The sequence below is a fragment of the Suillus discolor genome (genome assembly GCF_016758755.1).
Source record: "Suillus discolor strain FC423 chromosome Unknown F5147scaffold_34, whole genome shotgun sequence".
NCBI lineage: Eukaryota > Fungi > Basidiomycota > Agaricomycetes > Boletales > Suillaceae > Suillus > Suillus discolor.
In genome coordinates, this window is record NW_024541281.1 from 66,900 (window position 1) to 93,263 (window position 26,364).

At 47.8% G+C, this 26,364-nt stretch overlaps 7 protein-coding genes across 7 annotated transcripts; 3 read left to right on the forward strand and 4 right to left on the reverse strand.

The window, feature by feature from the left end:
• Positions 1 to 89: 89 nt before the first annotated feature.
• Positions 90 to 2,736, forward strand: F5147DRAFT_653673 (uncharacterized protein; the record flags this gene model as incomplete). Its single annotated transcript, XM_041433801.1, has 8 exons — positions 90 to 248; positions 297 to 851; positions 946 to 987; positions 1,036 to 1,163; positions 1,217 to 1,249; positions 1,318 to 1,378; positions 1,430 to 1,571; positions 1,715 to 2,736. The coding sequence occupies 8 exons, from the start codon at positions 90 to 92 to the stop codon at positions 2,734 to 2,736; spliced, it is 2,142 nt and encodes a 713-aa protein (XP_041291728.1).
• A 4,719-nt stretch (positions 2,737 to 7,455) lies between these two features.
• Positions 7,456 to 8,334, reverse strand: F5147DRAFT_653674 (uncharacterized protein; the record flags this gene model as incomplete). Its single annotated transcript, XM_041433802.1, has 5 exons — positions 7,456 to 7,557; positions 7,583 to 7,813; positions 7,886 to 7,948; positions 8,004 to 8,180; positions 8,227 to 8,334. 5 exons carry the CDS (start codon positions 8,332 to 8,334, stop codon positions 7,456 to 7,458), a joined length of 681 nt encoding a protein of 226 aa, XP_041291729.1.
• Positions 8,335 to 8,544: 210 nt separating this feature from the next.
• Positions 8,545 to 9,270, forward strand: F5147DRAFT_699559 (uncharacterized protein). The gene is made up of 2 exons (XM_041437628.1): positions 8,545 to 8,835; positions 8,889 to 9,270. The coding sequence occupies exons 1-2, from the start codon at positions 8,742 to 8,744 to the stop codon at positions 9,041 to 9,043; spliced, it is 249 nt and encodes an 82-aa protein (XP_041291730.1). The 5' UTR covers positions 8,545 to 8,741; the 3' UTR covers positions 9,044 to 9,270.
• Positions 9,271 to 9,540: 270 nt separating this feature from the next.
• On the reverse strand, positions 9,541 to 11,481 carry F5147DRAFT_746163 (P-loop containing nucleoside triphosphate hydrolase protein; the record flags this gene model as incomplete). Its single annotated transcript, XM_041439820.1, has 9 exons — positions 9,541 to 9,774; positions 9,831 to 10,024; positions 10,074 to 10,134; positions 10,185 to 10,256; positions 10,312 to 10,409; positions 10,463 to 10,501; positions 10,549 to 10,742; positions 10,792 to 11,131; positions 11,421 to 11,481. 9 exons carry the CDS (start codon positions 11,479 to 11,481, stop codon positions 9,541 to 9,543), a joined length of 1,293 nt encoding a protein of 430 aa, XP_041291731.1.
• Positions 11,482 to 15,251: 3,770 nt separating this feature from the next.
• Positions 15,252 to 16,125, forward strand: F5147DRAFT_613975 (uncharacterized protein; the record flags this gene model as incomplete). The annotated part of the gene is made up of 4 exons (XM_041432490.1): positions 15,252 to 15,412; positions 15,466 to 15,501; positions 15,560 to 15,609; positions 15,669 to 16,125. Coding segments are annotated over exons 1-4 (612 nt in total), but the record flags the coding sequence as incomplete, so codon positions are not given.
• A 6,138-nt stretch (positions 16,126 to 22,263) lies between these two features.
• F5147DRAFT_653678 (uncharacterized protein) lies at positions 22,264 to 22,701 on the reverse strand (the record flags this gene model as incomplete). The annotated part of the gene is made up of 3 exons (XM_041433803.1): positions 22,264 to 22,285; positions 22,311 to 22,445; positions 22,499 to 22,701. 3 exons carry the CDS (start codon positions 22,699 to 22,701, stop codon positions 22,264 to 22,266), a joined length of 360 nt encoding a protein of 119 aa, XP_041291733.1.
• Positions 22,702 to 23,181: 480 nt separating this feature from the next.
• Positions 23,182 to 23,684, reverse strand: F5147DRAFT_653679 (uncharacterized protein; the record flags this gene model as incomplete). The annotated part of the gene is made up of 4 exons (XM_041433804.1): positions 23,182 to 23,233; positions 23,281 to 23,389; positions 23,436 to 23,481; positions 23,565 to 23,684. 4 exons carry the CDS (start codon positions 23,682 to 23,684, stop codon positions 23,182 to 23,184), a joined length of 327 nt encoding a protein of 108 aa, XP_041291734.1.
• Between the last annotated feature and the right edge of the window lie 2,680 nt (positions 23,685 to 26,364).

A 26,364-nucleotide genomic window follows, 5' to 3' on the forward strand; every position in this document is an offset into this window, starting at 1 on the left:
GGTAATTTTCAAATTGCCCAAGTATCCATTGTTCCCTTCCGGATCTCTTCTTCAAGCTAACCTGCCACCACGATTGTCTTACTGCTACAATGCCTTCCAACGCCACTACCACAACTGCTGCTGCTGCCACTGCCAACCAGGCGCTGATTGCTCTTCTTGACAGGCTGAATCAGCTGGTTGAACAGGTCCTGCGGTCCCAGTCAGAAGAGGAGAAAATGGGATTGAGCTGGACCATTGCGTCTCAATTGGTATGTTTCACATTCTTTTATGTATTGTATGTATTGATACCCTCCAAGAACGATGCAATCCGTTCTTACCAGACAGTGGCTACCTACATCCCCCTTCACCTGCTGTCAATGGCAGCCGAAATCCATCGGGCTCAGAGGGGTACCGTGCGCTTGGTGCAAGTACCGGATTGGAATCTAGTTGGGAGCAATGAGGACATCTGCCGGGGTCATCCCTTATACCCCAAGACATTGGGTCCGGCACCCAATGTTACCACCCCTACTGCTGGAGCCACTGGATCTGCACCTCAACTGGCACTGGCACCAGTACCGGTACCGGCACCTGTACCAGCACCTGCACCACCTTCCCTGTTGCCTCCTTCAATCGCTACTTTACTGGCTCCCAGTACAACAATCGGCATCCCTGGAGGTAGCAACTCCATTGCAATTCCGGGCCCATCCAAACCTCACAAATGGCAATTTAGTGCCAGCCCCCCCCGTCCGGTCAAGAAGGCCCAGAAGGCTGCCCAGAAGTCGAAGGTGATCTTGACTGACACCGATACTGACACTGATGGGATCCGCATTGGGAATGGTAAGGTGAAAGGCAAAGGGAAAGGCAAAGGCAAGGTCACTGTCACCGGATAGTGACATTGAGCAAATGACCATCGATGTTGATCATGATCTGGAAGTTAATGTAAGTTGTTCCGTTCATGTATTTCAGAGTACTCAGACCCGGAATTCAACACGCAACATGATGAAAAAGGTATGCTCATTTTTTCAATCTCAAAGCAGCCGATATTTATGTTCACAGAAATTACTGGTCGTGGTCATCAGTACACGGCCGATGCCACCTGCAACAGCAGATGCGACTGATTTGGAATACGAACTGGAGGAAGATGACGAAGATCGAATGGAGCCCACTGATGACTCCCAATCCAAGTGAAAGGTAAATATGATGTATCTCTACCGGTTGGCGACTTATCCGGATGTAGCCAAATGTCAAGCCGGCCAAAGGAGAAGAACCGGTATGTTTCAATATCATCACAGGTGGTTAGTACAGCTCATATCACCCTGTATTATAGTCCAAGTCCAGTAAATATGGCGCAGGAGCTGACCAGCCCAAGGTGAAGGGCAAGGCCAAGCGTCCACATCCGGTAAGACATCCGGTACTTGTCATCCGGTAGTACCATACTGATTCTTCATAGAAACCCATTGGTGCGCCTCTACTGCCATGTGAGAGATGGGTGACCAAGAGGGGTGAGGTTGCCCATACTTGCACCCTTTGCAATAAATGGAGGATGAAATGCATCCGGCCGATGCAACCAGACACGCCTGCAACTGGTACCGGTACAACCACCATGCCTACCCCGCCTGTCACACCCATCGCCACTTGATCAAAGACCACCGCAAAGAGCAAGACCGGTAAGCAGTCTAAACGAAAAGGCAAGTCTCTTATTTCAGCTCGTGTTTCTACTAATTGATTCTTCCAGACATTAACGCTCAGCATCCTAGTCCCATCCCGGAGGAACCGGATGTCGATGTTGAGATGGACGCTGGAGTCACAACCACCGGTCTTCCCAGTACTGCCCCAGATGAAGTACCTGCGGTATCTGTGGACGATTTTTCTATGGACCGGTGGATCGAACCCATGGATGACAGCATCTTACCTCCAGCACCATTCATGGACACACCGGACGACATCCGGTACTCGCCCATCTATCCGGCTCATACTCAAAGACCTCCCTCCCCTCCAACTACTTCGATACCTCTTCAGTCTCACTGGCATCCCTGTCCTTTAACTGATTTGGAGATGCAAGCCATGTTGGCCCAAATTCAGATCGACATGGATCAGCTCCGCACACGTGATGACATGATTCATGATGAGCTGTCTCATCGCATCGACCGGCTGCAAGCTAACTATACAGAGCAATTGAACAGCCAGAAGGGACTGGTGGATCACTTGACCATTCAGATGGGCGGCACTGCCCGGTACCTCAGGGACAACTCAAGAACCACTGCAGCAATGGCCTCAACTCCACCCTCATTCAATCCACCACCCATTGTCATCCCTGGTACCCCCATATTTCCTGAGTTTGGCTCCATCAGTGCCTTGGGTCGCGCCGTCACCAACAATGTCTTTACTCTGGATGTGTTTTCAACCAATGCACGCCCTGGTGGCAATGCCTCACCGGTCACAAGGCACGAGCAGTCACCTGCACCCACCTCTACCTCTACCTCCACCATCAACCCTGTGCCTACCACAGGGGAATCCGGTCCACCCATGCATCCGGTTGGTGCACTTCCGGTACCACCTTCCACTGTCCCAATGCAATCTATGCCCTCTACTAGCACTCTTCGCACGTTCATCACCAGGCCATCAAATGTGCCAGCAGATGGTCAGTCCATCTCAGCTCCTTTGCCCAACTGGTCATTTGCACCTCAATCCCGTCAACAAGGTCGGTCAGTGAGTGCTAGGCATGCTAAGAACACTTCCGGTAATGGGCCCAAGTAATGGTAGCATACATCATTCTTTTTTTCTTTTTTACTTATGGTTTATACCGGTGAACGTCGTGTTGTGCTTTCAATGTTTACAGGACAGTTTGTTACATAATTATAAAGTTGACTTGCATAACCTGTTTGTGAACACTTGTAAGGCCAGTCTCATACCATGGTAGATTGTACCAGATGGTGTACTAGATTGACCAGTTTGTGTATCCAAGATATACCGGACGATAGGCTTGAGATGGATTATCGGTGTACCGGATAATATACCTACCGGATCATATACCTACCGGATCATTTATTTACCTGATGCTAGATGAACCGGACCCACTGGTGTCCATTGTGAACCAGATTCGCAATTCATGATGTCCTATATACTGGCACATATTCCCTTGGCCCATCCGTTCACTAGGCCAACTCATATACCCGGCCCATCCGTTTGCCTTGGGTACACACATTTGTCCAGCCCACCCGTCTCCATTGTAAACTGGATTCACTATTGATAATATCCTATATCCTAGTACATTCCTATACTATTGTCTATATTATATACCCCTGGCCCATCTGTTTGCCTTGGGTACACACATTCGTCCGGCCCACCCGTCTCCATTGTAAACCGGATTCACTATTCATAATTTCTTATATATTAGCACATTCCTATACTACTGTCTATATTATATACCCCCGGCCCATCTGTTTGTCTCGGGTACATACATTCAGTCGGCCCACTCATATATCATGGTACAATTGTTGCCATGGGCCCACATGAGATGGCCCGTCTCTGTAGGTACATTGTCAAGCTGGGCTGTCCGTCTGAGACGGGTGAATTCACTGAATGGGCTCAAGAATACAACAGACCAAACAAAGCCTGTGGGCCCTTGTAGAGGGGCACCCAATGCCTTGCCAGTCCTAATATCCCACACACGGACAGTTGTGTCATCTGAACCAGACACAACATATTTTGCATATGGTGACACTGTGACAGACTGAACCCAGTCAGAATGTCCTTCAAGAGGATTGCCCACTGCCTCACTACTCTCCATATCCCACACCCTGATTGTTTTGTCAGCTGAACCAGATACTATGTGATTTCCATCCGGTGAGATTGCGACGGACTGAACCCAGTGAGTGTGATCTTTGATAGGAGTACCAGATGCATTGCCAGTTGCTACATCCCACATCCGGACTGTTTCATCCCATGAACCTGAAATGATGTGATGTCCATCCGGTGAGATCGCAGTAGAGTTGACCACATCAGTATGGCCTTGAAGAGGCGCCCCCAAACCCTTGCCAGTCCCAATATCCCACACCCGAATGCTTCTATCAGCTGAACCAGACACAATGCACTTCCCGTCAGATGAGATTGCAACTGACTGAACAGATTCAGTGTGCCCTTCGAGAGGGGCAACTAATGCCTTGCCAGTCTCTATATCCCACATTCGAATTGTCTTGTCAGCTGAACCGGACACGATGTGATGTCCATCTGGCAAGATTGCAATGCAGTGAATGGAGCCAGTGTGGCTTTAAAAGGTAGTGACTGATGCCTTGCCTGTAATAGTGTCAGCATCCCACACCCGAATCGTCTTGTCGTTTGAACCAGAGACTATGCGACTTCCATCCGACGAGACTGTGATAGATCGAATCCAGTCGCTGTGGCCTTGAAGAGGGGATCCTAATGCCAAGCCAGTCTTCGCATCCCACACTCGGATCGTCCGGTCGCCTGAACCAGACACGATACAATTTTCATTCGGCAAGAATACAACAGATCGAACAGAACCTGTGTGCCCTAAGAGAGGGGCACCCAATGCCTCACCAGTCTCTATATCCCACACCCGAATTGTGCCGTCTTGTGAACCAGATGCGATGCATTTCCCATCCGGCGAGATTGCAACAGACCAAACAAGGTTGGTGTGACCCTGGAGAGGGGTGCCCACTCCCTGGCCAGTCTTCATATCCCACACCCGGATTGTTTTGTCATCTGAACTGGAGACAATGTGATGACCATCTGGGGAGACCGCAACAGTGTTAACGCACAAAGTGTGGCCTAGGAGAGGGGTCCCCACTGGCTTGCTAGTCTTCATATCCCACACTCTGATTGTCTTGTCATCTGAGCCCGATACTATGTGATTTCCATCCAGCGAGATTGCGACGGAACGAACCAAGTTCAGTGTGCCCTGGAAGGGTACCTAATGCCTTGCCAGTTGCTACATCCCACACCCGGACTGTATTGTTGTACGAACATGAAATGATGTGAAGTCCATCCAGTGAGAATGCGACAGACGCAACAACGCCAGTGTGCCCTTGAAGAGGGGCACACAATGCCTCGCCAGTCTCCATATCCCACACCTGGATCGTTCCATCGGTTAAACCACATGCAATGTGTTTTCTGTCTGGTGACATTGCAACCGACCAAACACAGTCATTTGTGTGGATTATCTTTTCTGTTGGAGGCCAATTTTCGACATGGCCAGCAACAATGCAGGGGGTGTGAGGAAACTTTGCGGCAAACTTGCGAAATATTCTCAACTGCATTGGAGCGAATGGTAGAGCAGACAGGTATAAATGGGGAGTGCTGCATATAATGGTGGGTGCGAAAGTGCGGACGAAACGCAGGGTGTCCTTGATAGCGTCACCAACATGCGTAAACTCAGCATGACCCTACAACCACCCCACTACTCGTAAGAATTTGTTGGGAAAAGAATGAGCTTGAGCTACGCACCGAAAAACAATCCACAATATATGAGAGGGTCACTGCCGAGCCACTGAGACTTCTCATCAGAGCCAGTGCTTCCAACCACCAAAGAAGGCGCTCTCCATCGAAGAAAGCCTCGACTTCCTTAGCGAGCGATGATTCGAAGGATGTAGAGCCAACATGAGTCCCCCAAAACCAACATGAGTATGATAGCTCAACCGGAATGGATTCTTTGACTCGTTTCTCCAAATCAGGGACGGAAGAGTTGGGCAAGTACGAATTCTCTAAGGAGCAGATGTTGAAGCGAAGCCTGCGCTCCGAGTCCATGACCCAAAGCGAGGCAAAGGCAATATCTCTATGCATCGCTGATGCATCAACAAAGAAGTCATGGCTCCGTGATTTGTCTGTGAGGAAGTCGTAGAATGATGTGTGAAGGGGACATATGGGAATATCAGAATCTGAGGTGCCGGAGACAAGCAAGCCAAGATGCCCCATCAGCAACTTTACATCGTAGTGGTCATCATCACATGGGAAACACCGTCACATCGTATTGAACACATTGATGGAAAGTGGTTCTGACGATGCAAGAATTTAACCCATCACGGACCAAAAGATAGGAATCGCCTCCTCATGCATGTGCTTTAGCATGATATCTGCCAAGATGTGTTGGTACATCTCATCCAGAAGATGTATGCCTTTGACAGATGTTTCAGAAATGTCGTGGAAACGGTGCATCGGGCCTCGGCTCACGATGCCATGCTCTTGATATATTCTGAGGCGAGACGAGCCCATTCAAACAGGCCATCAGATTTTAGAGCTAGCGCCTTGAAGTGGGCATCATTGAAAATGTGACGCAGATCTTCTAGCCTGTGGAAGATATAAAGTTCAATGTCGAGTTCTGTGGACACAGACGAGATGTCATCCAGGGAAATATGGTGAACATGTGGTGCAGCGTGCAGAGTGTTGTGAATGTCTTCGAGGGGACGAGAAGTGAGGAGAATGCGGAAGTTGGCTGGGAGTTCAGATAGTTGTGGAGCAGAAGTGTTTAATTTGCCAGCGAGTAGATGAAGAATCTGTTCCCGGGAATTAGCTTCGCCACTCTCATCCAATGCCTCAATGACAATCAGGACGGGTGCAGCGATGGCTTTTGAGGCTATGCTTGTGGGACTGATGATGAGTTTCTGCCATTGTTTTGTGATATCTGGAGTCCACTTGAGACCATTGTGATCACGAACTGCCTGCGCCAAGGCTCGCCGCACGATAGGGTTGCAGTCCGCCAATTTGCTTGCGATGGTCGTGAATATTTTGTCCTGATGGTGATCCGCTTGCTGAGTACGGTCGAAGCAGAAGCATGAGCTGAGACCACCGTGTTCGACATACCAGTCGGCTATTGTATGGGCGACAGCTGATTTACCCTTGCCTGCTGTGCCAGACAACCACAAGATGTGCGGAGCACCCTCCTCGGTGCTACTGATCCAGTTCTGAATATCCTTCAGAAGGTCTTGCTGAGTATTTGGCAAACAACATTTAGACATATTTAATCCTGCACCTGTTGCGTACTCCATGCCTACGAGGTCCAAACTCTCAGCTATGCCAGGGATCATGGAATGTCAGATGAGGTGCAAAGAGACCTGAAAACTGACTTATACCCATATGGTGGACAATCACAACAGTATCATGAGCCGCCCGGTCTCGGAATTGCTGCATGAGACTGTTGAGGACATTGTTATAGTTCTGGATTGTGGTGTCCGTTTCATCGAAAACATGCTTGCCAAGTCTTATCCCTATACGAACAAGTAACATTGAGCTTGGGGGACGAAGCAGTGGGATAGACTCACAGGTGCTCTTCGTCTCAGAGTAATGGCTGATGAAATCAGCACACTCCAGCGTCTGCTGTGCTATCTTCCCATATATCGCTAGCATGGACTGAATCTTGGCCAATTTGTCCTCCTCCGTGATAAATGTATAGACTTCAGATATCTTTGAGAGGAGAAGAGAAACAGCAACATCGTGGTCTGCTTGATCGAGAATCATCTGTTACCATAACTTTGTCAACCTGCCACGGCGATGATCAAGAAAGAGGCCTACATTGGATGCGCAAGTGAAGATACTCAGTGCCACCTTCGCGTAGGGATGGACCTGCGCACGAATGTTAGTCACATACAGAAGAGACATAGATAGTTTGTACATTCGCAATCATGCTGGCAATGGAGTTGAATGCCTTCAAGGGTTTGAGCAACACGGAGAACGTATTGATTGTATCAGAAGCAAATGGTAGGTTGTTGGTCACAGAAGAAGCATCTTGGAGTATTCTTGGGACCTGTCTGGTGCCTGCGAGACCTTTGTTAGCATTGGCAATTCTTTTGCGCACAAATTTTGGGTCGAGATGTTCGACCTGAGTGTAGGTGTCAGCACATTGTCGAAACAGACTGATGAGGATATTCCGAACTTCGTTAGTCGAGCTTACTTCTACAATCCCTGAATTGGAAGACTGCTCACAATCTGGTTCGAGAGTGGGAGGGGTGAGGTCCTGCAGAAGCGATTATTACTAATCATAGCACATGCAGAGGTTAGATTACACTTACCTTAGATGACTGAACTGGCTGGGTGCCCTGCAGGCTGGAACTTGCAGCTGTGGGTTCAGGGTTTGGGGGTTGTTGAGCGCTTCGAGCGAAGCACTTGGTCACCTTGCCAAAGAGCTTGAAAACTGACCCTGAACGTCTTTCATGAGACCCATTCCTCGAAGGTGAGAGAGAGGACGGCTGTAATGATTAGGTATGATGTAAATGCTAATGTAAAAATTCATACATTGGGACTGGCTGTCATCCTGCCTCTCTCCTCTACCAAATGATGGTCTGAATGACTTGGCTTTGGACGCCCCCAGCATTTCTTCTGAGAAGGATTGTTTTCATCCATCTAGTAAGTGAGAAAGATAGGTGTTTGGATATGCATGTTTTGGTGCAGGTGTGGTGGTAGCAAATAGGATGGACTGGCGCCTACATGTCATGAACATGAATGTTGGAAGCGCCTGTTATCGATTGCCAGCAGCTTGAACTATTAATAGCAGACAAATTCATTCAAGAACCTTTATTTATTTGTACATGTTTAAGCTGAGCGTCCGACTCAAATCCCCCCAGCGACGTGACAGGGGTGTCGCCCTTTTTTGAAATTGGCCTCTATAGGGGTACTATATAGTCAGATACGCTCTCCTGACTTCGCTCTTCAATTCAACTCTGCCTTAGTGGCATCGAGCTACACCGTGACCGCAACAGGTTCTTCTTCACCATCATCTCATCTCCCATTGACTGCCATCCATCCACAAGATGAAGTTTAAATCGATTAGTACTATCCTCCTCCTCGCTGCAACAGCCGGGCCCGCAGTCGCAGGCCCAATCGGATACGCCATCTGTCAAACCGGTAAGGTCGACGAGCACGATCATCGTATACAGCTGTCTCAAATTTTTGAGCAGGCTGCAACGGCATCGCTGTTGCATGCTACTCTGCAGCCGGTTTTACATTCGGCGTCGCACCGCCTGCAGCGCCTCCCGCTATCATAGCTTGCAATACAGCTCTTGGGGCATGTATGGCAGCTTGCGCTGCAGTCGCGCTTGGACCCACTCCCTGAGCGAGTCTATTCGTGAATGCGGCGAAGAGAACAAACACGTCCAAGGCTTGTAACGTCTTCTTTTGATACTAGTGTATTATTAGCTGTCTGTTTTTTTGTGAGTCGTTCGACTAGTATTCACGTATTGTATGATTTGTATCAGTGTGTCGGATCTTCGACTGTACAAAGTACTTCTATCTTAGTACATGCCGTCGTTCTAACTGTTTCTCGCATGTAATGTTTTCGCTGTCTGGAATGTAGCATATGTTGACACGATTGAGCGCATCCATGGTCGTTGCGATGGGAAGAGCTTTCGACAGTCATTACATAGTACTACGTAGATACTGATTGTCAGAAGATCTTTAGTGAATTTCAATTTCGTTCCTCGCTGTCACGTTGTTACTTCACTCACTTGGCAGACCTGAATAGACAAACGGAAAAATATACCGTGTATGCAAAGATGCAACAATACAATATTAAGTACCATAAATCACAGGAATATCGAGGAAGCGCAGAGACTAGATCATATCCACCAATTGATTCGACACAGCTCTGTGTAACGAGCGAGCTCCCTCCGATGGAACATAACTTGGCAGCGCTTTCATCACAATTGCCTCCACATCTTGAGGAGTCAGGGTCTTCTCAGCGTTGCAAGTGAGAGAGTATACCGCTTCAGCGGCGATTGCCATTTTTTCTTCCAAGGTGAACGGAATAAAAGGCAACACGGTGGTAACGCGAGACAAAAGTGAAGCCTGGAAGAGACAGCATCAGGGAGTCCGTATAGGATCTGACCAGTTCAAGCACTCACTCCGAGACATTCCGAAACAGGAGGTCTTGAAAGATCCATGAGATCTCGGTACTCTTCTCGAGTGATGGGTTTGCTTGGATCTGGTCGGGAATCACAGTGCTCAAATACAAGGTTATGGCCTATATTGGACGTTCCAAGCCAAATCACTTTCGTGAGATCAACATGTCGCTTTCCTACTTCAAGGGAACATCGGCCTTTAAAAGAGTAAAACATTGTCGTACTCATAATGTTATATGCACTCACCAAGCTCCCAAGGCATGAGAAGAGAATATAGCGCCTTTGGATCTTCTACCTTTTCGATCTCCTAAGGTAGAAATGAGTAAATTTTGCGGAACAAGGTTGAGAGGAACGCACGTCTAGCACGACTACGCATCGCTCGCCTTCGTTATTAAGCAGAAATTGGGCCAAAGTATCTGAGGAAGGTTCCTTCGCGAAAGTATTTATTAAGGTGTGTTCCATCGACAAAGAAAACATGACAAACCTCATACGGACTCATAGAGTACGATTGCCATAGATCGTGCGTGGAGCGCAAGGTGGTCATGTTAACGGTATGGGTAGGAATATCCAAGAGACTTCCAACTGCAACACAAACGATAAGTTAAAGGTGTGACTCGTAAAGATGAGTTACAGACATTTGCGGGCCAGTAAGCTCTTCCCATGACCACTCGGACCTAGGGGAGGTATAACAATGCACCTTGTGCTTAGCTGGAGAACATACCGCAAAGCAGAACCACGATGGGAGCTACTGACAACCGTTGAGAGTGCATACTCAACACCCTAAAGAGTTGTTCTAACACCCAGTCTTGACCGATAAGATCATATCGAACTCTTGTGAGGGGCCGGAAGAATGAGCGATATATAAGCTGAGATGTTTGTCGAGTATGTGTTGAATCGGCTCTGGTAACGTAGTATCTAAGAATCGAATGAGCAAACAGTGATAAAATATCGAGGCACTAAGTACCTCGTAGCAGGGTCCATTCCTTCTGGCATCGTCTCTCCAGGCTGTGAATGTGATCCTGAACCACCCTCACTTCCCTCCGGTGACGCTTGTGCAGACGGATTCAATTTTGGATTCCGCAGCGCCGATGGATCTGCGCCGTAGGCTAACAGGGCCTTGACAATCTCATTCTTGTGCGACAGCTTGTCATTTGTCAAAGTAAAGGCCAGGGCGGACTGAGGACCAACTTGGTCGTTTGGTCCAGCTTCGCCACTCTCGAGCACCTGTCGCACTTCATTGACATCATCGCTCGCAATGGCAAACAAGAGAGTCGGCTTTGGCGTCGCTATTGCATGAAGTGGAGCTTCTAGAACGGACGAGGATCGTGGAGGAAGGCCGGAGACGGAACGACGAATCGTGCGATTGTATTTATCAGTATCTTCCCCTTCATCGTCGTATGTCAAACTAAGAGTCGACAGTCGGCGTGTCGAGGGGTGGAGCGGCTGATTAACATCATGAGAGTCTCCTCGATAACGCGAAAGGCGCCAAGATGGAGCCTGTTGAACTGGTGCAGAGTGCGACTGGCACTCCCTCTGCGCAGGATGAACAGGAGACGAAGGTGCAGGAGTAGATGCAAACAATGATGAAGTAACGTGAACGGGTGTGAGGGTGTTGTGAATATGCTCGGGAATATGCTCGGGAATGCTTGAACATGGTGAAGGCAGCTGCCCACAGAAATCAGACTGGTACCAAGGGCAAAAACATTATGAGCTTACGCACCAGTGAATTATACGATAGCGAAGTGCTAGATGATACATTGGGCGAATGAGGTGAAGACGAGTTGAAGATATGATCTATATTCAAGAATGAGTACTACAATCACCGAAAAGGAATTCGAAATAGTGACCGGATAATATATTAGACATGATGGACGAGGACGATGATACAGACGACCTCGGATTAAGCAAACTAGACTGAAGGAGAACTTGAGTGACGATGTACATGAATTACTGTCATTTGATAACTCACCAGCTTGAGAGGTTTTAACCCAGTAGCAGATGATTCTTGTTGCAGTTCAATGGGAGATAGGAGCCGATCGGACGATGGTAGGTTCGGTGGAAAGAAGTCGAGCTGCTGCGGGGCAGCATTCGCACTGGCGGCGTTACTCTCTCGTCTCGCTGCTGGATGAAAGACAGGTGAAACGGAAGAGGGCTGAGTACGCTGCAATGGCCTTCTGGCTACAAACTACAGGGGCATGAGTAACGATTAGACAATGTCGCTTCAGAAGCTTACCTGTGGATTGAAACGTCGAAAACCCAACGGCACCTTTGTGCTTCCTGCTTCGCGCGACGGAAGATTTGATATTACTGGAGCGGAGAGAGAGGGACTATTTGCTGTAGACGAAAACCCGTCTGTATGGGAGGAGAACCATCGCTTCGTATCACGTCCATTCGAGAGAGATAGAATGAGTGGTAGACTCTGAGCAGTAGACGATGAGGATGGCTGAGCTTCAATGGTCGATGGAATGCGTATTGTAAGATTCAATGGAGCTCTAAGTGTCGCAGGGGACCCCATCCTAACTAACACGGAAGAATGTTTCTCCTCATGATCATGTGTCGTTGATTCAAGAACAGATGCCGGATGTAGATCCGGCGATTCCCCCGTCTCATGGGCTAGTTTCACGCCAGTAGCCTCCATACTTGGCAAGTGTGCATCCACGTTTCGATCGTCAAGTACTTGCGGGAAGTCTGCATGTTCGTCCAAATTACTGTCGACAAGGTTAGCCGGGGTGAGGGCCATGGGTGACGGAGAAAAGCAAGGAGCACCCGGAGACCGTGAATCAGGTTTTACGGTGGCATCTGAGATAGCACGACTCCTCTGTACAAATTCAATGATCGACGGAGCATCTGCGGAGCTGAAAGTCGCAGCCGAGGAGTCGTTGACAGTATGGGTGTCAACTAGTGATTGGTCGTAAAAATGAGCTGTCTGGATATCCCGTTTTCCCTGAAGTAGGAACGCATCTATGTCATAAGTTCCGATGGCTTGCTCGGCAGGAGTCTCCAAGGCCGCTGGTAAAGATACCATGTCAACCAAGAGGCCTTCAGTGCTAGGTTGGCCACAAAGCGCATCGTTCTCGTCAAGTTCGATGGGGCTAACACTCATACCTTCCTCGACGGACAAAACATTTTCTGCGCCACTCCGACGACGAAGGTTGATGGAAAAGTCGCCCAATTTAGAACCCCAAGACGTGCGCACGCCGGCCTCGTCGTGATCGAAGTCTGCATCATCAGATAAAAACGCCACAGGAGGCATTGAAGACATGCGCAAAGCCTGTCGGACATCCGCATCCAGAGCATCATGCCAGGAATCACCATGATCATCAGTCTGGACACCTGAACCACTTCCGGTTGTGTCTCGAGCATCCCCTGCAGGCACTAGTATGTCGTCGGAAAGGGAAAATACATGCCCGATGTGGGCTAGAAGTTCACGGGAAATCCTTGGCCGCTCGCTGGGGTGAACAATGGACGACTCTTGACTTTCCGTTGGGTCGCTTGTATGGGGTTGATCTTCGTGGAGTTCATATCGATCCATATTATCATCATCCCATACCGACGATGAAGTGGACTGCGCTAGTGCAAGACCAGTCTGCTGTGGCGAGGGAGGGTGAGAGAAACCGGTTTCTTGAGCCGTGGAGTCGCACTCAACGGAGAGTATGGACGTATTCGGAGACGAGCAGCCAGACGGGAAAGTACCCACAGATAATAGCGACACTTTTGATGACAATTCTCCCTCCATAAACTCGGTATCACTCGGATACGAGGAAACCGAGGAGGGTGCCATGACGTCATTGACTCTGCTGACGATATCAACGTCGCACGCAGCGGGTTCGGGTAGTGGAGAGGCCGGAAGACTGGAAAATTTCATGCCGACAAGCACTGCTTCCTGAGATGGAAAAATCCCATTGACAGAGGACGGGCGAGTCGCAGATGAAGGCGGAGAAACCAGTGACTTTAGAGGGCTGTCAGTATCGAAAAACGCACGTCCAATGTCATCCTCAGGCACGGAATCAGGCTGAAGTGATGATGCTTCTGAGGTGCTATCATGAATGGGCGCACTCTCGGAAATGAAAACGGATGGCTGTTTTGGAAAGAATGATTCTGCTGGAGGACTCAAAGGAAGTGTTAACCCCATCCCAGCGAGACGGACGGTGGGGGAGAGAGGCTCTTCGTCGAGATCAGATGAAAGATCATAGGCATCTAAAATAGATAAAGTCGAAGATGCGTCATCGTCATGCTCTTCGGCCACCACCGGTTGGGAGGGGGGAGGTCGAACGCCGCGAACATCATATGACACGCGTCGATCTTGTAACAAAGATACTGAAGCACGGCGAAAGGGAATTGAATCAAATGCAATGCTATTGCGCGTGGAATGAGGTGGAGAACGCGCTAGCAGTGCCGGTCCCGTCCAACTGTCGGCATAGCCCGAGTCGATAGAGTCTTCCCGCTTTGGCGGAAAGTTATAGCTGTACATTGAGAAAGGTCGCAAGCGTGCAGAAAGCTCGACGGGAGACAGAAGGTTGTTGTAAGCTTCTTGTCCCGGGTTGTTCAAGGGCTCCTCCGTAAGGTCACGAGGACATGCAAGGAGCGACAAGACAGAGCTGGCAGTACTCGTAGAAGAGAACCTGGAAGGCGGAGTGGGGAACCGCAAGACGGTCATTGAAGTGGATTGCGAGTTATCTTCTCCGGCCTCTCCGGGGTCCTGTTCCTGTTCTTCTGCCCCATCCTCATCATCCACCACATATGAGGGAAATATATCCCTAGCCTCTTTATAATCATCTGAGTCGATATCATGACCTGCGAGTATCTCCTGTATCTCCCCGACATCCTGAGGCACATCAACAACGGAATCCTGGGTATCACATAAATCTGATTCTTCCATTAACGTAGAAATATCCATGGAAGAACCGTCCGGGGAGAAACCAACCGCGGCGGTTTCTGCTTGGGAATTTTGCAAAAAAATATCGTTCATGCCAACAGGTCGAGGTGTGGATGTTTCACCGTCCTCCTGAGTTGTTGGGCCAATTACATCTTGAAGAACCGAAAGTAAACCGAAATAACGAGAAGTGTCATCCACCGGGCTGACATGTTGGGTAGAGCGTGGACTCGCAGAGTTAACCACGACCGAAGGAGGATTAAGAACGGTTTTTGGAGGGAAAAAAACGCGGGACCCGATAGGCTGCTCAACGCGCACGTCAAAATGCGACTGATTGAGAGGACTCTTCACTTTGATATCGTGAAGGAAGTTGCACGAATCCGCGAACAAACAGCGTCCTTGAGAGAAAAACGGACACGGCCGCGCTAGAAAAGAAAAAAAATCAAAACATATCCATAGAATATACGTAGGAACATACTTCTCTGGCGCCATGGAGGATCCTGAACTGTCATTCCACTGATTCATCGAATGACCTCGGACGCGGACGGTGTGTACAGAACATTTGCTTCCGTTATTGAACCAAGACAGTTCCCCACAACCCATAATAGGAATTACAACGGACCCCAGATACCACCACCCTCCAATGGCTGCCCGTCTCCCCCAACTCGCCCGCCTCATTCTCTTTACTGGCCCAAATTGTTCCCTTTGTGATGTTAGTACTTTTCTTTTTCTTTATAAAACTTTCTAATTATTTACGCGCGCTAGGTTGCAAAACTAGAATTGGCGAAAGTCCGGCAGTCAGTACGTCGCAAGTTCTCAACACTCAAATGCGACATACAAGTTGCTAATAAACGAGTAGTATCAATTCGACCTTGAAATAGTCAACATACAGGATAAAGGCCAGGAAAAGTGGAAGAAGAAATACGTCTACTGGATTCCCGCGCTCCATCTGGATGGGAGGGAGATAGCGAAAGGTCGCTGGGATGCCTCCACCGTGGTCGAGTCTATGAGGCAGCGGAATGCGGCGCTGGAAGCTCAGGAGGAAGTTGTCTAGAGAGTAGTCCTTACGGGTCCGATGTCGCCTGCAACTTTTATATCGATACCTCTGGGTCAGCTGGGTTCCAAGAATTGTCACCGCAGTTATGCTTTTATGACAGGCACATCTCCGGTATCCTAGGCGAGAACCGCAGTCCATCCCCTACACTCCTCGATGTTCGCTTTTGTTTCAACTGCGGCTCACCTGATCACATCATTGGGTCCTGTCCCGAACCGCATAATCGTCCCCTCATCGCGCTGTCGCGGCAAATTTTCAATTTTTTGCGCTCTGATGGGGAAACGAGGGAACCGGGCAGATTTCATGTTGTTGAAGCTTGGAAGAAACAACGGCTTGAATGGTTGGAATTTTTCCAGCCCGGAAAGGTTGTTGGACCCGCCTTGCGCGAAGCTTTGGGCTTGCAGCATGGAGACTCAGGTCATCAGTGTGCATGGCTATACAACATATCATATTGGGGCTATCCTGCAGGATGGATAAGTGATACCGATCCGAGGGATGCTGTTCGCCAAAGAATTTTGGGAGACTTCGACACCCTGATACACGGTCATCCACTTGAAGATGCCGATGACTCCTTCCTCATAGTTAGTGGCGAAGAGGACCACGAGGTGATCGACCTAAGTCTTGCAACGTCCTTCTACCTCAAGTCAGGCGGGGATGAAACACCAATTATCGATGATACTTTGTCTGCCAACTTTGACTCGGAGCTCCGCTCATCGACACCTCGTAGGTGGGCAACGTACCCCGATAATTATTTCTCCTCAGACCACCTCACTGTCTACAATGGGACGACATTGGTATTATCAGACACCGCCACTTCCCGTCCCAGTAATACCTTTACTGCAGAAAGAAGAGCTCTTTGGGAGCAAATCATATCCGGAACTCAATCTGCGAATGCACTTGTTCCTCCTTGGAGATTACCTGGGGCATTTTCTTCGCTGCAATCGCACATCGAGTACCAACCACCTCCACCTCCACCACCTTCCACCCCCCCTCCACTGCCACCTTCTCCACCTTCACTTCCTCCGCCTGCACACCCCCAATATTGTGCACTCATCACTGTCACAGAGGATGACTCAAATGACAGCGACATGGACATGGATCTTTCAGACAATGAATAGCGCGCTTTACCATTGTGCTAGCATCCTCTCGTACTTCACAAATAATAGCGGTATCATTCAAACGAGTCAGTAAACTCTGCGACGCTGCTTGTGTTTGAGATTGAGTACATGAATTTATCTTGACGATAACATAGAGGATGCTAAGGACATTAGCCTAGAGTCTGGTCGACAACCTGTCATCTATGTCAACTCGTAGATCAAATCCACTGTAGTATGCCATCATCGCCACCTACGGCCAGACTGGCCACTTCATCATCGAATTGCTCCTTTCCAACCTATTCAGGACGAAGTTCTAAGAACTGTCTTTTACTCCATTAGAGTGACGTGAAGAACGATAGAATGCTTAGTTGGTTTACATCTCTGCCGAGCTAATTAGGCCTGAGGTGCCTGTGATTCTGAGCCTTCGTCGAGCGGTGTTCGGGTAGTTGAATGGCGTGATGGTCCACGCTGTTGGACACGGCTTCGAGCGGTGAAGAAGTCCATTGTGGCGATCTATCTGTTCAGACAAGAAGGCGATGGAGTCGAGTGGTGCTTCAGTCCAGTTCTTGTATACCTTCAAGTTATCCGCGGAGAAACAATTCCAGATAGTACAGTACTGGCAACGGTATGAGTGTATGTAAACATAAATCTTTGTGCACTCCTAAACGTTTTGCGAGAGTGAGCCCATTACATAAGTAGAACAGAACGAACGAAATCCAAGATGGTAAACAGGTGTGATATGGAATTTGTAGGATGTGCATAAATGTCGATTGACATAAGGACATGCTAAAGCAATGCAGCCTGCTACTGTCCGCGACACTTCTGCCATGATGTGCCATGTGTGACACAACTCAAGTCCACCTGCAGGGCATTGTTGGCTATCACCAGGGTATTGCCTGGGACATACACCACTGGGTGGAAATTGAGCGGGATCCAGAGGAGAAGTCGTCCTTCAGGACCTATGACCCATCCCTCCTTGTTCGGGATGTAAGGGACTGGGGTTTCAGATTTGAACTTGGAATCTAACTTGGATGGTGGGGATGGGGATGGGGCTGGGGCCAGGATTTTAGACTCGGAATCTTGGAGAAAGGAGGAGGCAGAATGAAGGGCATGAGTCAGGTCGGATGAGAAACACATCATAGGTGCTTCAAATGATTGGTGCTGCCGGATTAGAAATTCTAGATCCCACACCCGGTTGGTCTTGTCTTTTGACCCAGACACGATGTGTTTGCCATCGGGTGAGATTGCAACACACAGAACAAATTCGGTATGCTCTTGAATAGTGGCCACTGCCTCGCCGGTCTTCATATCCCACACCCGGTGACACGCACCAAACTTGTTTTGTGCATGGTCATGGCTACTTTTTAGCTTTGACGCTCTCTACTATACTTTACGAAATTACTAAGAATTTTCTATAACACATTATGATTTGATTTGAGTAATTTTCAGACATAACAAACCTATAATACTACATAATAATTCAATTAACACTTATCCAATCTAAAGATAAGCTCCAAACGTACCACAACACATTAGTCAGCATTCTCTCACAATCTTATGATTGTTTTTTTTACAATTCTTCACATTTTTACTGTATGTTCTGAAACATATTTACAGTAGCATTCCAACATTTCAACAGTTCATGTGTGATCAATGGCTTAGTCAGATGAAATGGATTTGTAAGATGAGATGAATTAGTCAGGAAACTGAAGGAAGAAAGTTGATAGATGGGAATATTTGAGAAGTGAACAAGTCATCATAAGACATTTCAACTATGACTCAGTATGAGTCATTATGAGTCATTTTCTGTCTGAGTCACTATGAGTCATCTTTAATATGACTCAGTATGAGTCAGGATGAGTCATATTTCCTTAAATAGATAGTTACACAGCCACATTTAGAGTAGTATATAAGGGGCCCAGTTTCCCCTCTGAATAATGACAATCTCCCTTTTGAAATAAGCTTCCTTTGAGAGGACAGACATCCTCCTTTTAGAGAGAGGGAGGAGGATTTGAGTATCTTCCTGAATTTCTCACCCTACATCTGTGTGAACATCTGAGTGAATATTAGTTTATTCCCTCCATTCTTTTGTCATCATTTCCCACAACATACTGATCTTCTGAGGCCTACCTTGTGTTACAGGCATCTGTAACACCTAAAGGAGCCCCAGCTCTGCCTATGCCTGCCCCCGCTCTGCTAGACTCCCCGCGCAGCGGTGCGCCGCCCGCGCCTAGAAAGACAGTGGTCTGGACCGCTGCGACCCCGCCCCTGGCGCTATGACCCCGCCCCTGGCCTAGACAGCCTTGTACCTGATCCATGGAGGCTGTACGCCTCATAGTCACCCTAGATCAGCGCATGCATACCGCATGTCGCTTCATGAAGATCCGGAGCGCGCTTGGCGCTTCCTGTACCTATGCGCAGCTGCCCTTGGCGCAGCATGCTTGATCAGAGGTTAAGCCTCATGTATCCTATCTGAACCTCATGTCTTGCTATCATAGATTTACGATATACTATTGATTACAGACTGAGCTAGAATACTTGTAGTACTTCCCTATAAGTAGACACAGATTATTGTACTTAGACTTTACTTTAATCTACTAGGTTCATCCCCAGAACTTGCTCATCTAAGCCTTAACCAGCTTCCTTGTGTGAGACCGCACTTCTAAGTCGCCCCCATACGACTTAGCACGTATCCACTAGCCCTGCATCTCGACGAGCGCCATCTTACCGAGATCGCCGGAGGAATCCTTGACGTTCCGTCAAGGCTAGACCACGCTCAGCTTCAGTAGACTCACCCGAGTCGTCGCTGAGAAGACCTATCCTAGTTCGCACATGCCGACCCACAGTCAGCGTAACACCTTGAGCCAATCCTTGAATTACACTAGCTGGTACACGGTTATCAGTCATCTAGTTGTAGTTTCATCACATTCTCTTTACAACACAGGATACCTTTTCTGTTGGGAGAATTTACGTATTTTTAATGATTAGGAGGACGACAAATAAGACTAGCACTTTATTCAACAATATTAAGAGCTTGGCTGCTTTAAGACTACATCAAGAGGGTGTACTCTGTTCTGATTCTGCGTCATACTCATTGTGAGTGCCTGAGCAGCAGAGAAGTTAGTTTCGAAGCCACATATTTCGGATTGATTCAATTGTGTTAGAGGCTTAGTTTGATCTCCTCTAATTTTTGAGAATAGGGAGTGTTTACAAGATATTACTCTGATTCATTGTGTAGTGTGTGATTCATATCTTCATCTTCATATTGCACACCTTTGCAAATCCTCTTTTAGTAGCATCGTAGTACTGCATCAAGCCAGTTATCGATTCAGCTACACCATTTACGATCCTTATCTTCACCGTCCTAAGTACTGCATCAAGCCAGTTAACGGACTATCGACCTTCAAGTACCTAAGCACTGCATCAAGCCAGTTAACGGTCACTGTCTCAACCCACCTAAAGTCATTAGAAGTTGTTTAGATTGACCCAGCTATTTACGCCTCCTCCCACGAATGACCACATTATCAACTGTTGGTATTTGTCTGAACCATTGACCATGGAGGATAGTGAGAACTGGTGATTTTATTGCCAATCACATCCTAGTAAGACACCAGACAGTCTGGTCAGCCAAGCCAGACACAATGCAATTACCATCGGAGGAGATCACAACGGTGTTAACACAGTCAGTGTGGCCTTGGAGAGGGGAGCCCACTTGCTCGCCAGTCCCCATATCCCACACACGGATAGTCTGGTCTCGTGAGCCAGATACAATGCAGCATACATCTGGTGAGATTGCAATGGAGAGGACCCAGTGAGTGTGTCCTTGGAGACAGGCACTTGATGCCTTGCCAGTCCCCATACTATCCCACACCAGAATTGTCCCGTCACTCAAACCGGACACTATGCGATGACCATCTGATGAAATCTCTACTGCCCATGGGTCCTCAGGATCATCGAGAGTTTCGAGGATAGCGAAAAAGAAATCTTCTAGGTTGAATGACCCGATGCACACTTTGTACGAGTTGCAGGCTGAGAGCAAAAACCACGCCTGTACGAAAATCAGTACACTAGTCGAAAATAAAAACAGACATGCACTGCACACATGGCCCAAGCCCATGCTTGCGGCATCACCTTTGTAAGCCCATACATGGTAGCCTTGGACTTGCTTCTACCGTGCTTGCTGTCGTCGTCGTTATGTTCCTCTGATCCTGCAGCAGCAGGACCTAGGTACAGGTGCTGGAATGCCTAGGAAAATTGTGAGCACATGAAAGGTGACAATACACTACATACCCTGATACCAGCATGCCCGTGAAAGAGGCCAATGTTCGGGTCCTCGCTGTCGTAGATGGCATCGGCTGCATATAGGAATGACGGCCAATTAGTTGAGAGTAAAGGCCAAGTCCCATCTTGAAGACGCTAAATTCCTCTGATTATATAATGGTCAGTGACTAGAACTTGAAATAAAAACAAGAACTTACAAATCGACATCAATATCAAATCTGTCCAGCCACTTCCGAGGGCAGAGCTCACACGCCAATTGTGGATGATTCGTGCCTCGGTTGGACTTACAGTGTTACGACTGGGGTATGTCGAGCTGTCTTAGTCCGAGTGGACTGAGATTCGGCGAGACAGACGTGGTTCTTCTCTCGAATGAGAGGTCAAAGGTTTCTGGCTAAGGCAAGTATCGGCGACTTCCTTAGAATATGGTTCTTAGATAGCAAGGTTGGAGACCTTGCTAAAGGACTAGTTCTAGGTAAAACCCAGTAGATTAAAGTGAAGAACTACATGTGGTACGCTATGTATCTATATAGCGAGAGTTCAAGCGGAGCTTGTAAATGCGTATCAAGATAGAAGGCGGACAGCCCACTTGGTAGACGATAAGAGATAAGAGATAGGAGATAGTAACCATGGTGCGGACAGCCCGCTTTGATAAGGGATGATTGGTCAAACATAGTGATGGTTACTAGTACGGAAAGTCAGCTTGGCAATGATATGAGTGAGAGTCTGGAAAGTAATTGGTCGCTCATCAACAGCTGTGTTTAAGTACCATTGTCTGGTAACAAAGGAGAAGCGAAGAGAATTAGTGTGCCGTAACATACAGGATGACTTTGGTATGGGAGGCTGCAGGGTATCGCTGTTACGGTTCATCAAAATATACTCAAGTATTGAGTGTTTGAGGGATGCGAAGTCATCGGATCGCTGTGAGCTCATGGCGCTGTTGATCTAGTTATTTGTAGTCATTAGTTTGGTGCCAATCAATGAATATATGCGCATATATGCAGAAATGTACCGCTGTGATATATGGTTTAAGTTCGTCATATGACAACTCATCGAGAGTTGCATGGAAACCAGGAATCATATCTAGAATACCATTGTAAAATGTACAGTAACGAGTTTGTTGCTCATCAGATCTTACGAGCAGATCAGGTTAATACTACGAGATGCAATTACCAACTTACATGTTTGAATTGGAGACGCCTCCCTTGTCAAGCATCATCCCATAGTGAAATGCAAGTGACACATTGGCAAATGGATTCAATGTTAGGACCGCTTTGCGCCCAGCCGTGCGATATTCTGATAATGCGTTGCTCAACCTTAAGTTGCATGAGTCGCATGATAGTGGTCAGCCCACGAATGTAAAACTCACTTTATTTTCTTCTGCCTGCCAGTGGTAGTAAGATTATCGAGGATATCATCAGTTGAGACGTGTTTTTTCGACACGTTAGAGCTTGATGAAGATGTACACTTCTCAGAGTTGGAAGTTGGCAACGTCGCGTCAGAGTTTGATGAAGATGCACATTTATTGGAGTTGTAGGCTGACGACAATGCATCAGAGTCTGATGAAGACATGGTAGGGTGAGGTAAAGGGCTCAGGGGAAAATCAGGGAGTTGTTCACAGATATCAGAATTTAAAAATATTGATGGCCGGAGTTTCAAGATCATCAGACAACCGTGACAAGCAGATACACTTTGAATTGAGCAGTACACGACATATGATAATCCGCAAAAGAGCATTGTAAAATAGTGGTACAGTGCAAGAAGAAAGAGGTACTGTGAGCAACATGAAAGGTATCTGTAGTACGAGAGCAGGTGATAGCAAACAGTAGTTGATACAAATGACTGCAAAAGGTATGAGTGACTATGGGAAAATGAGCGAACAATTTGAAGCGATAGTGGACATATCATAATTTATGACACTTGCATGCATAGTCCTTGATGTCTTGATGCAGTGCCTTCCTTTTAGCAGCCTCCGACAGAATGTTTGACCGATCAAATGGCCGTACTGAGTAGCGCCATGGTGCAAATGGGTCGGTTGGTCTTGCATTTGGATTACCACAGCGTCGAGCGAGTAGGTTGCATGGAGACACGTTCCTTTGAAAATCTGTTAGTCAGAATCTGAGTATAGTAATTAGACAGAAGGTTGCATACACAGAATTTATGGAATCCTTGTCGTCCTCCTCGAACTTTACACAAGTCTCGACTAGGTCAGGTTCTGTCTTGATGTTGTCAGCCTCGAGTGTGCTCATATTAGTGCTAGCTTCAAAGTGAATAATTAGCGCACTGTATTGAACGAATGAACTCACATATGGCCGGAGTCAGATGAGCCCTCTCAAATGGCCTTTCCGATATCTTTGAACCGGAAAATCACTCGCTGAATAGACAAAAACATGATAGGTTTAGTCATACTTGTAAATAAAACGATTATTTCATACCTTGGAGCCAGGAGTGACTATATTTAGGCCAAGACAATAGGTATCCCACGTAGAGGCAACACCATTGATCTCAATGAGTATGTTGTCCTCGAACATGTTGATGGTAGACGTTGAAGGCATTGAGGATAATAAATAGTAGCATAAGAGTACAATTAATGGTAAGAGATAAGCAAAGATTGACACGTTGTTGAGACATTGTGTATTTCCGGAAAGTGCCGGCTGACTTTGAAAGTCACGTGACTTTCGAAACGGGAAGTCCGAACTTATTCTTCTTGTTTCTTCAGTTTCCAAGCGAGTGCACAAACTCTGGTGAGTTTTCTTATTTTTATTTGCACTTCACTTCCTGGTCCAACACGCCTCTAGGAGGCGACTTGGACCAGAGGCTGTCAGGCTGCGAGGACACGCCTCTAGGAGGCGACTCCGAGCACTTGAGCCTGACGGCTTCTAACTTTTACTACCTACTATGTGTACTGACTTTGTTTCTTGTACTAGGCTATTTGTCTCACCCGCCTTGCATCTTCACCCGCCCTCGCACCTTCACCCAACCTCGCATCTTCACCCGCCTTGCATCTTCACCCAACCTCGCATCTTCACCCACCGGCTTAGTTGGCGATGCAACACGCCCGGCTTCACTTCCCTGAACACCATGAGGCGCCATTTTCCAAGAGCTTGTGGTGGACGTTGCACGTACCATCAATATAGGGTGTCTGCTAATTCTATGTTTTATTTGGTGAGTGTCCTTTCTTTTTAGTTTGCTTAAACTCCCCTCCCTATGAAGTTCGGTATGGCCCGTCCCCACCCCGAGACTGAGTAGTGGAGCACCGCTTCCCCTTCCACCACATCCATAAATTTTGACCGTTTTAAGTTGCTCACTTTCTATCTAGATTACAGAGTCCTGACCAGCAACTGCTGCTACCCCACCCTCGCATGCTCATCCGCCCTCGCATTCTCACCCACCTCCCATTATTACCTGCCCTTTTCTCACCCTGAACCACTCCTCCGCATATCAATACCAAGCTCAGCATGCATACCCTCGCCAAGCTACGCAATCTGCATTCCCACATCCAGTATCACAACACCCTCCCTCTACTACTTATGTGTCTTACGCCCTGCCATCCATTAATCAACCTAAATCCGAACCGGTCGACTCTGCATCTCTTTTATCGAGCGTGGCACGTTGTCCTGCACTGCTGTGCTTCACTTCCCTGAATGCCATGAGGCACCATTTTCCAACACCGGAGGATAATTTTGACATCGAGCTTGTGGTGAAGATATGTCTCGCGCAGGACTCTCCTGTACTCTCCTCGTTGCATACGATGAAGCATGGTTGAGGGATTGCGGGTGTCTTTCTTTTCTGGAGAGGTGTGTGTACTGTACATTATTATGCCGCTTCACCATGCTAACCTACCTTGTTTCATTGACACCCAGGACATGAGGTACACATTTGTTCGCGATAGTGCAGTTGGCACTTGAACTTATCTACCCTACATAGATTGTCACATGAATATCATTGTTTCTTGTGTTGAGCCGACACCCATGTAACTTGACCCTTATTGCAAATATCATCTCCATCACGAGGTTCAGCTCTCACTCCGTACTCATCTTTCAAGAGTTCGATTGCCAAATCCACCTATTTATCTATGGCGGCGCAGTGATGATTCTACACCCAAGAGTCTTCAAATCCGGCTATCGACAAACTACCAAAGATACTGACTATAGGTAAATACGTGAAAACCTCTTCACATCCAGTTATCGACGAACTACCAGAGATATTGAGTATATACGTCGAGCATCGCCCTCCCATTCAAGTGAGTTGCTCTACAATTGCGCTCTTCAACACATTTCACGATCCTCCTTCAGCTCACAAGGGCAGTTACTTTCTTCAAACATAGTCTATCGGCTTCAGTCATGATCCGCAGAGGCTTGGTCAAGTACGTCAGCCAGAGGGAGAGAATGGCAATATTGGACCTATAGCGGGAGAGAAGGATACATCACCATATGGTGCACAGCACTGCCAGGATGCTCTTTGGGAGTGTAGAGTTTTGCAGGCAGGTTTTGATCAGGTGGCAGGTCCGATTTAACATATAATGTGTCCTTTGTTCTGACTCCTCGCCTCCCCATCACAGTGTATGCCTGCAGTGACTCGGCAGATACACGCAGGCGATGCCTGCAAAGTGTACCACCCTTGTGTTACTCACTTTCATCCTCGTCATGTCATTCATATGTCCTGCTTGCAATTATACTGCCAAATCAGCACGCGGTCTGTCAACGCACCAGAACCAATGGTGCAAAGGCCTTAGAGACGCCTCAAACAATGTCATGAATGCCCGTCACGAGTGCCAAGCCCCACAGCCTCCTCCTGCTCCACATGCTCAGTCAGAAATTCCCTTACTCGACGAGCCCTCACTCAACGAGGTGAACCAGCCAGAGTTAGAGAATCCCGAGCCATATGTAAGTGAATGTTTCTTTTGTCAGAGTGATACAGGGTATTCATGCTGCTGTCTAGGAATTGCCAGTACATCATTCGCCCTCACCCCCACCACTGGCACGAGCATCAGGTCTTCCGAATCGCAGGCGGCAACTACCTTCACGTTACTGAGATGAACTTCCTGCCCTTCCCATCCCTGTTCCGATTCCACCTCCAGTAGATGATGCAGCCCATACCGTTCCACAATCTCCTGTTCATTCTGACTCAGGTACTACCGAATCAGAAGGAGAAGTGTGGGTACACACTGAACAGGACACTTTTGGCACCTTTCGTTCATACCGAGGAACTTTCCCTTCCTATGACCCTGAGAAC

Coding starts and splice junctions, on each gene's coding strand:
- F5147DRAFT_699559 (XM_041437628.1), top strand. CDS start 8,742: ATGAAGTTTAAATCGATTAGTACTATCCTCCTCCTCGCTGCAACAGCC. Junction 8,836..8,888: donor ATACGCCATCTGTCAAACCG/GTAAGGTCGACG, acceptor ATTTTTGAGCAG/GCTGCAACGGCATCGCTGTT.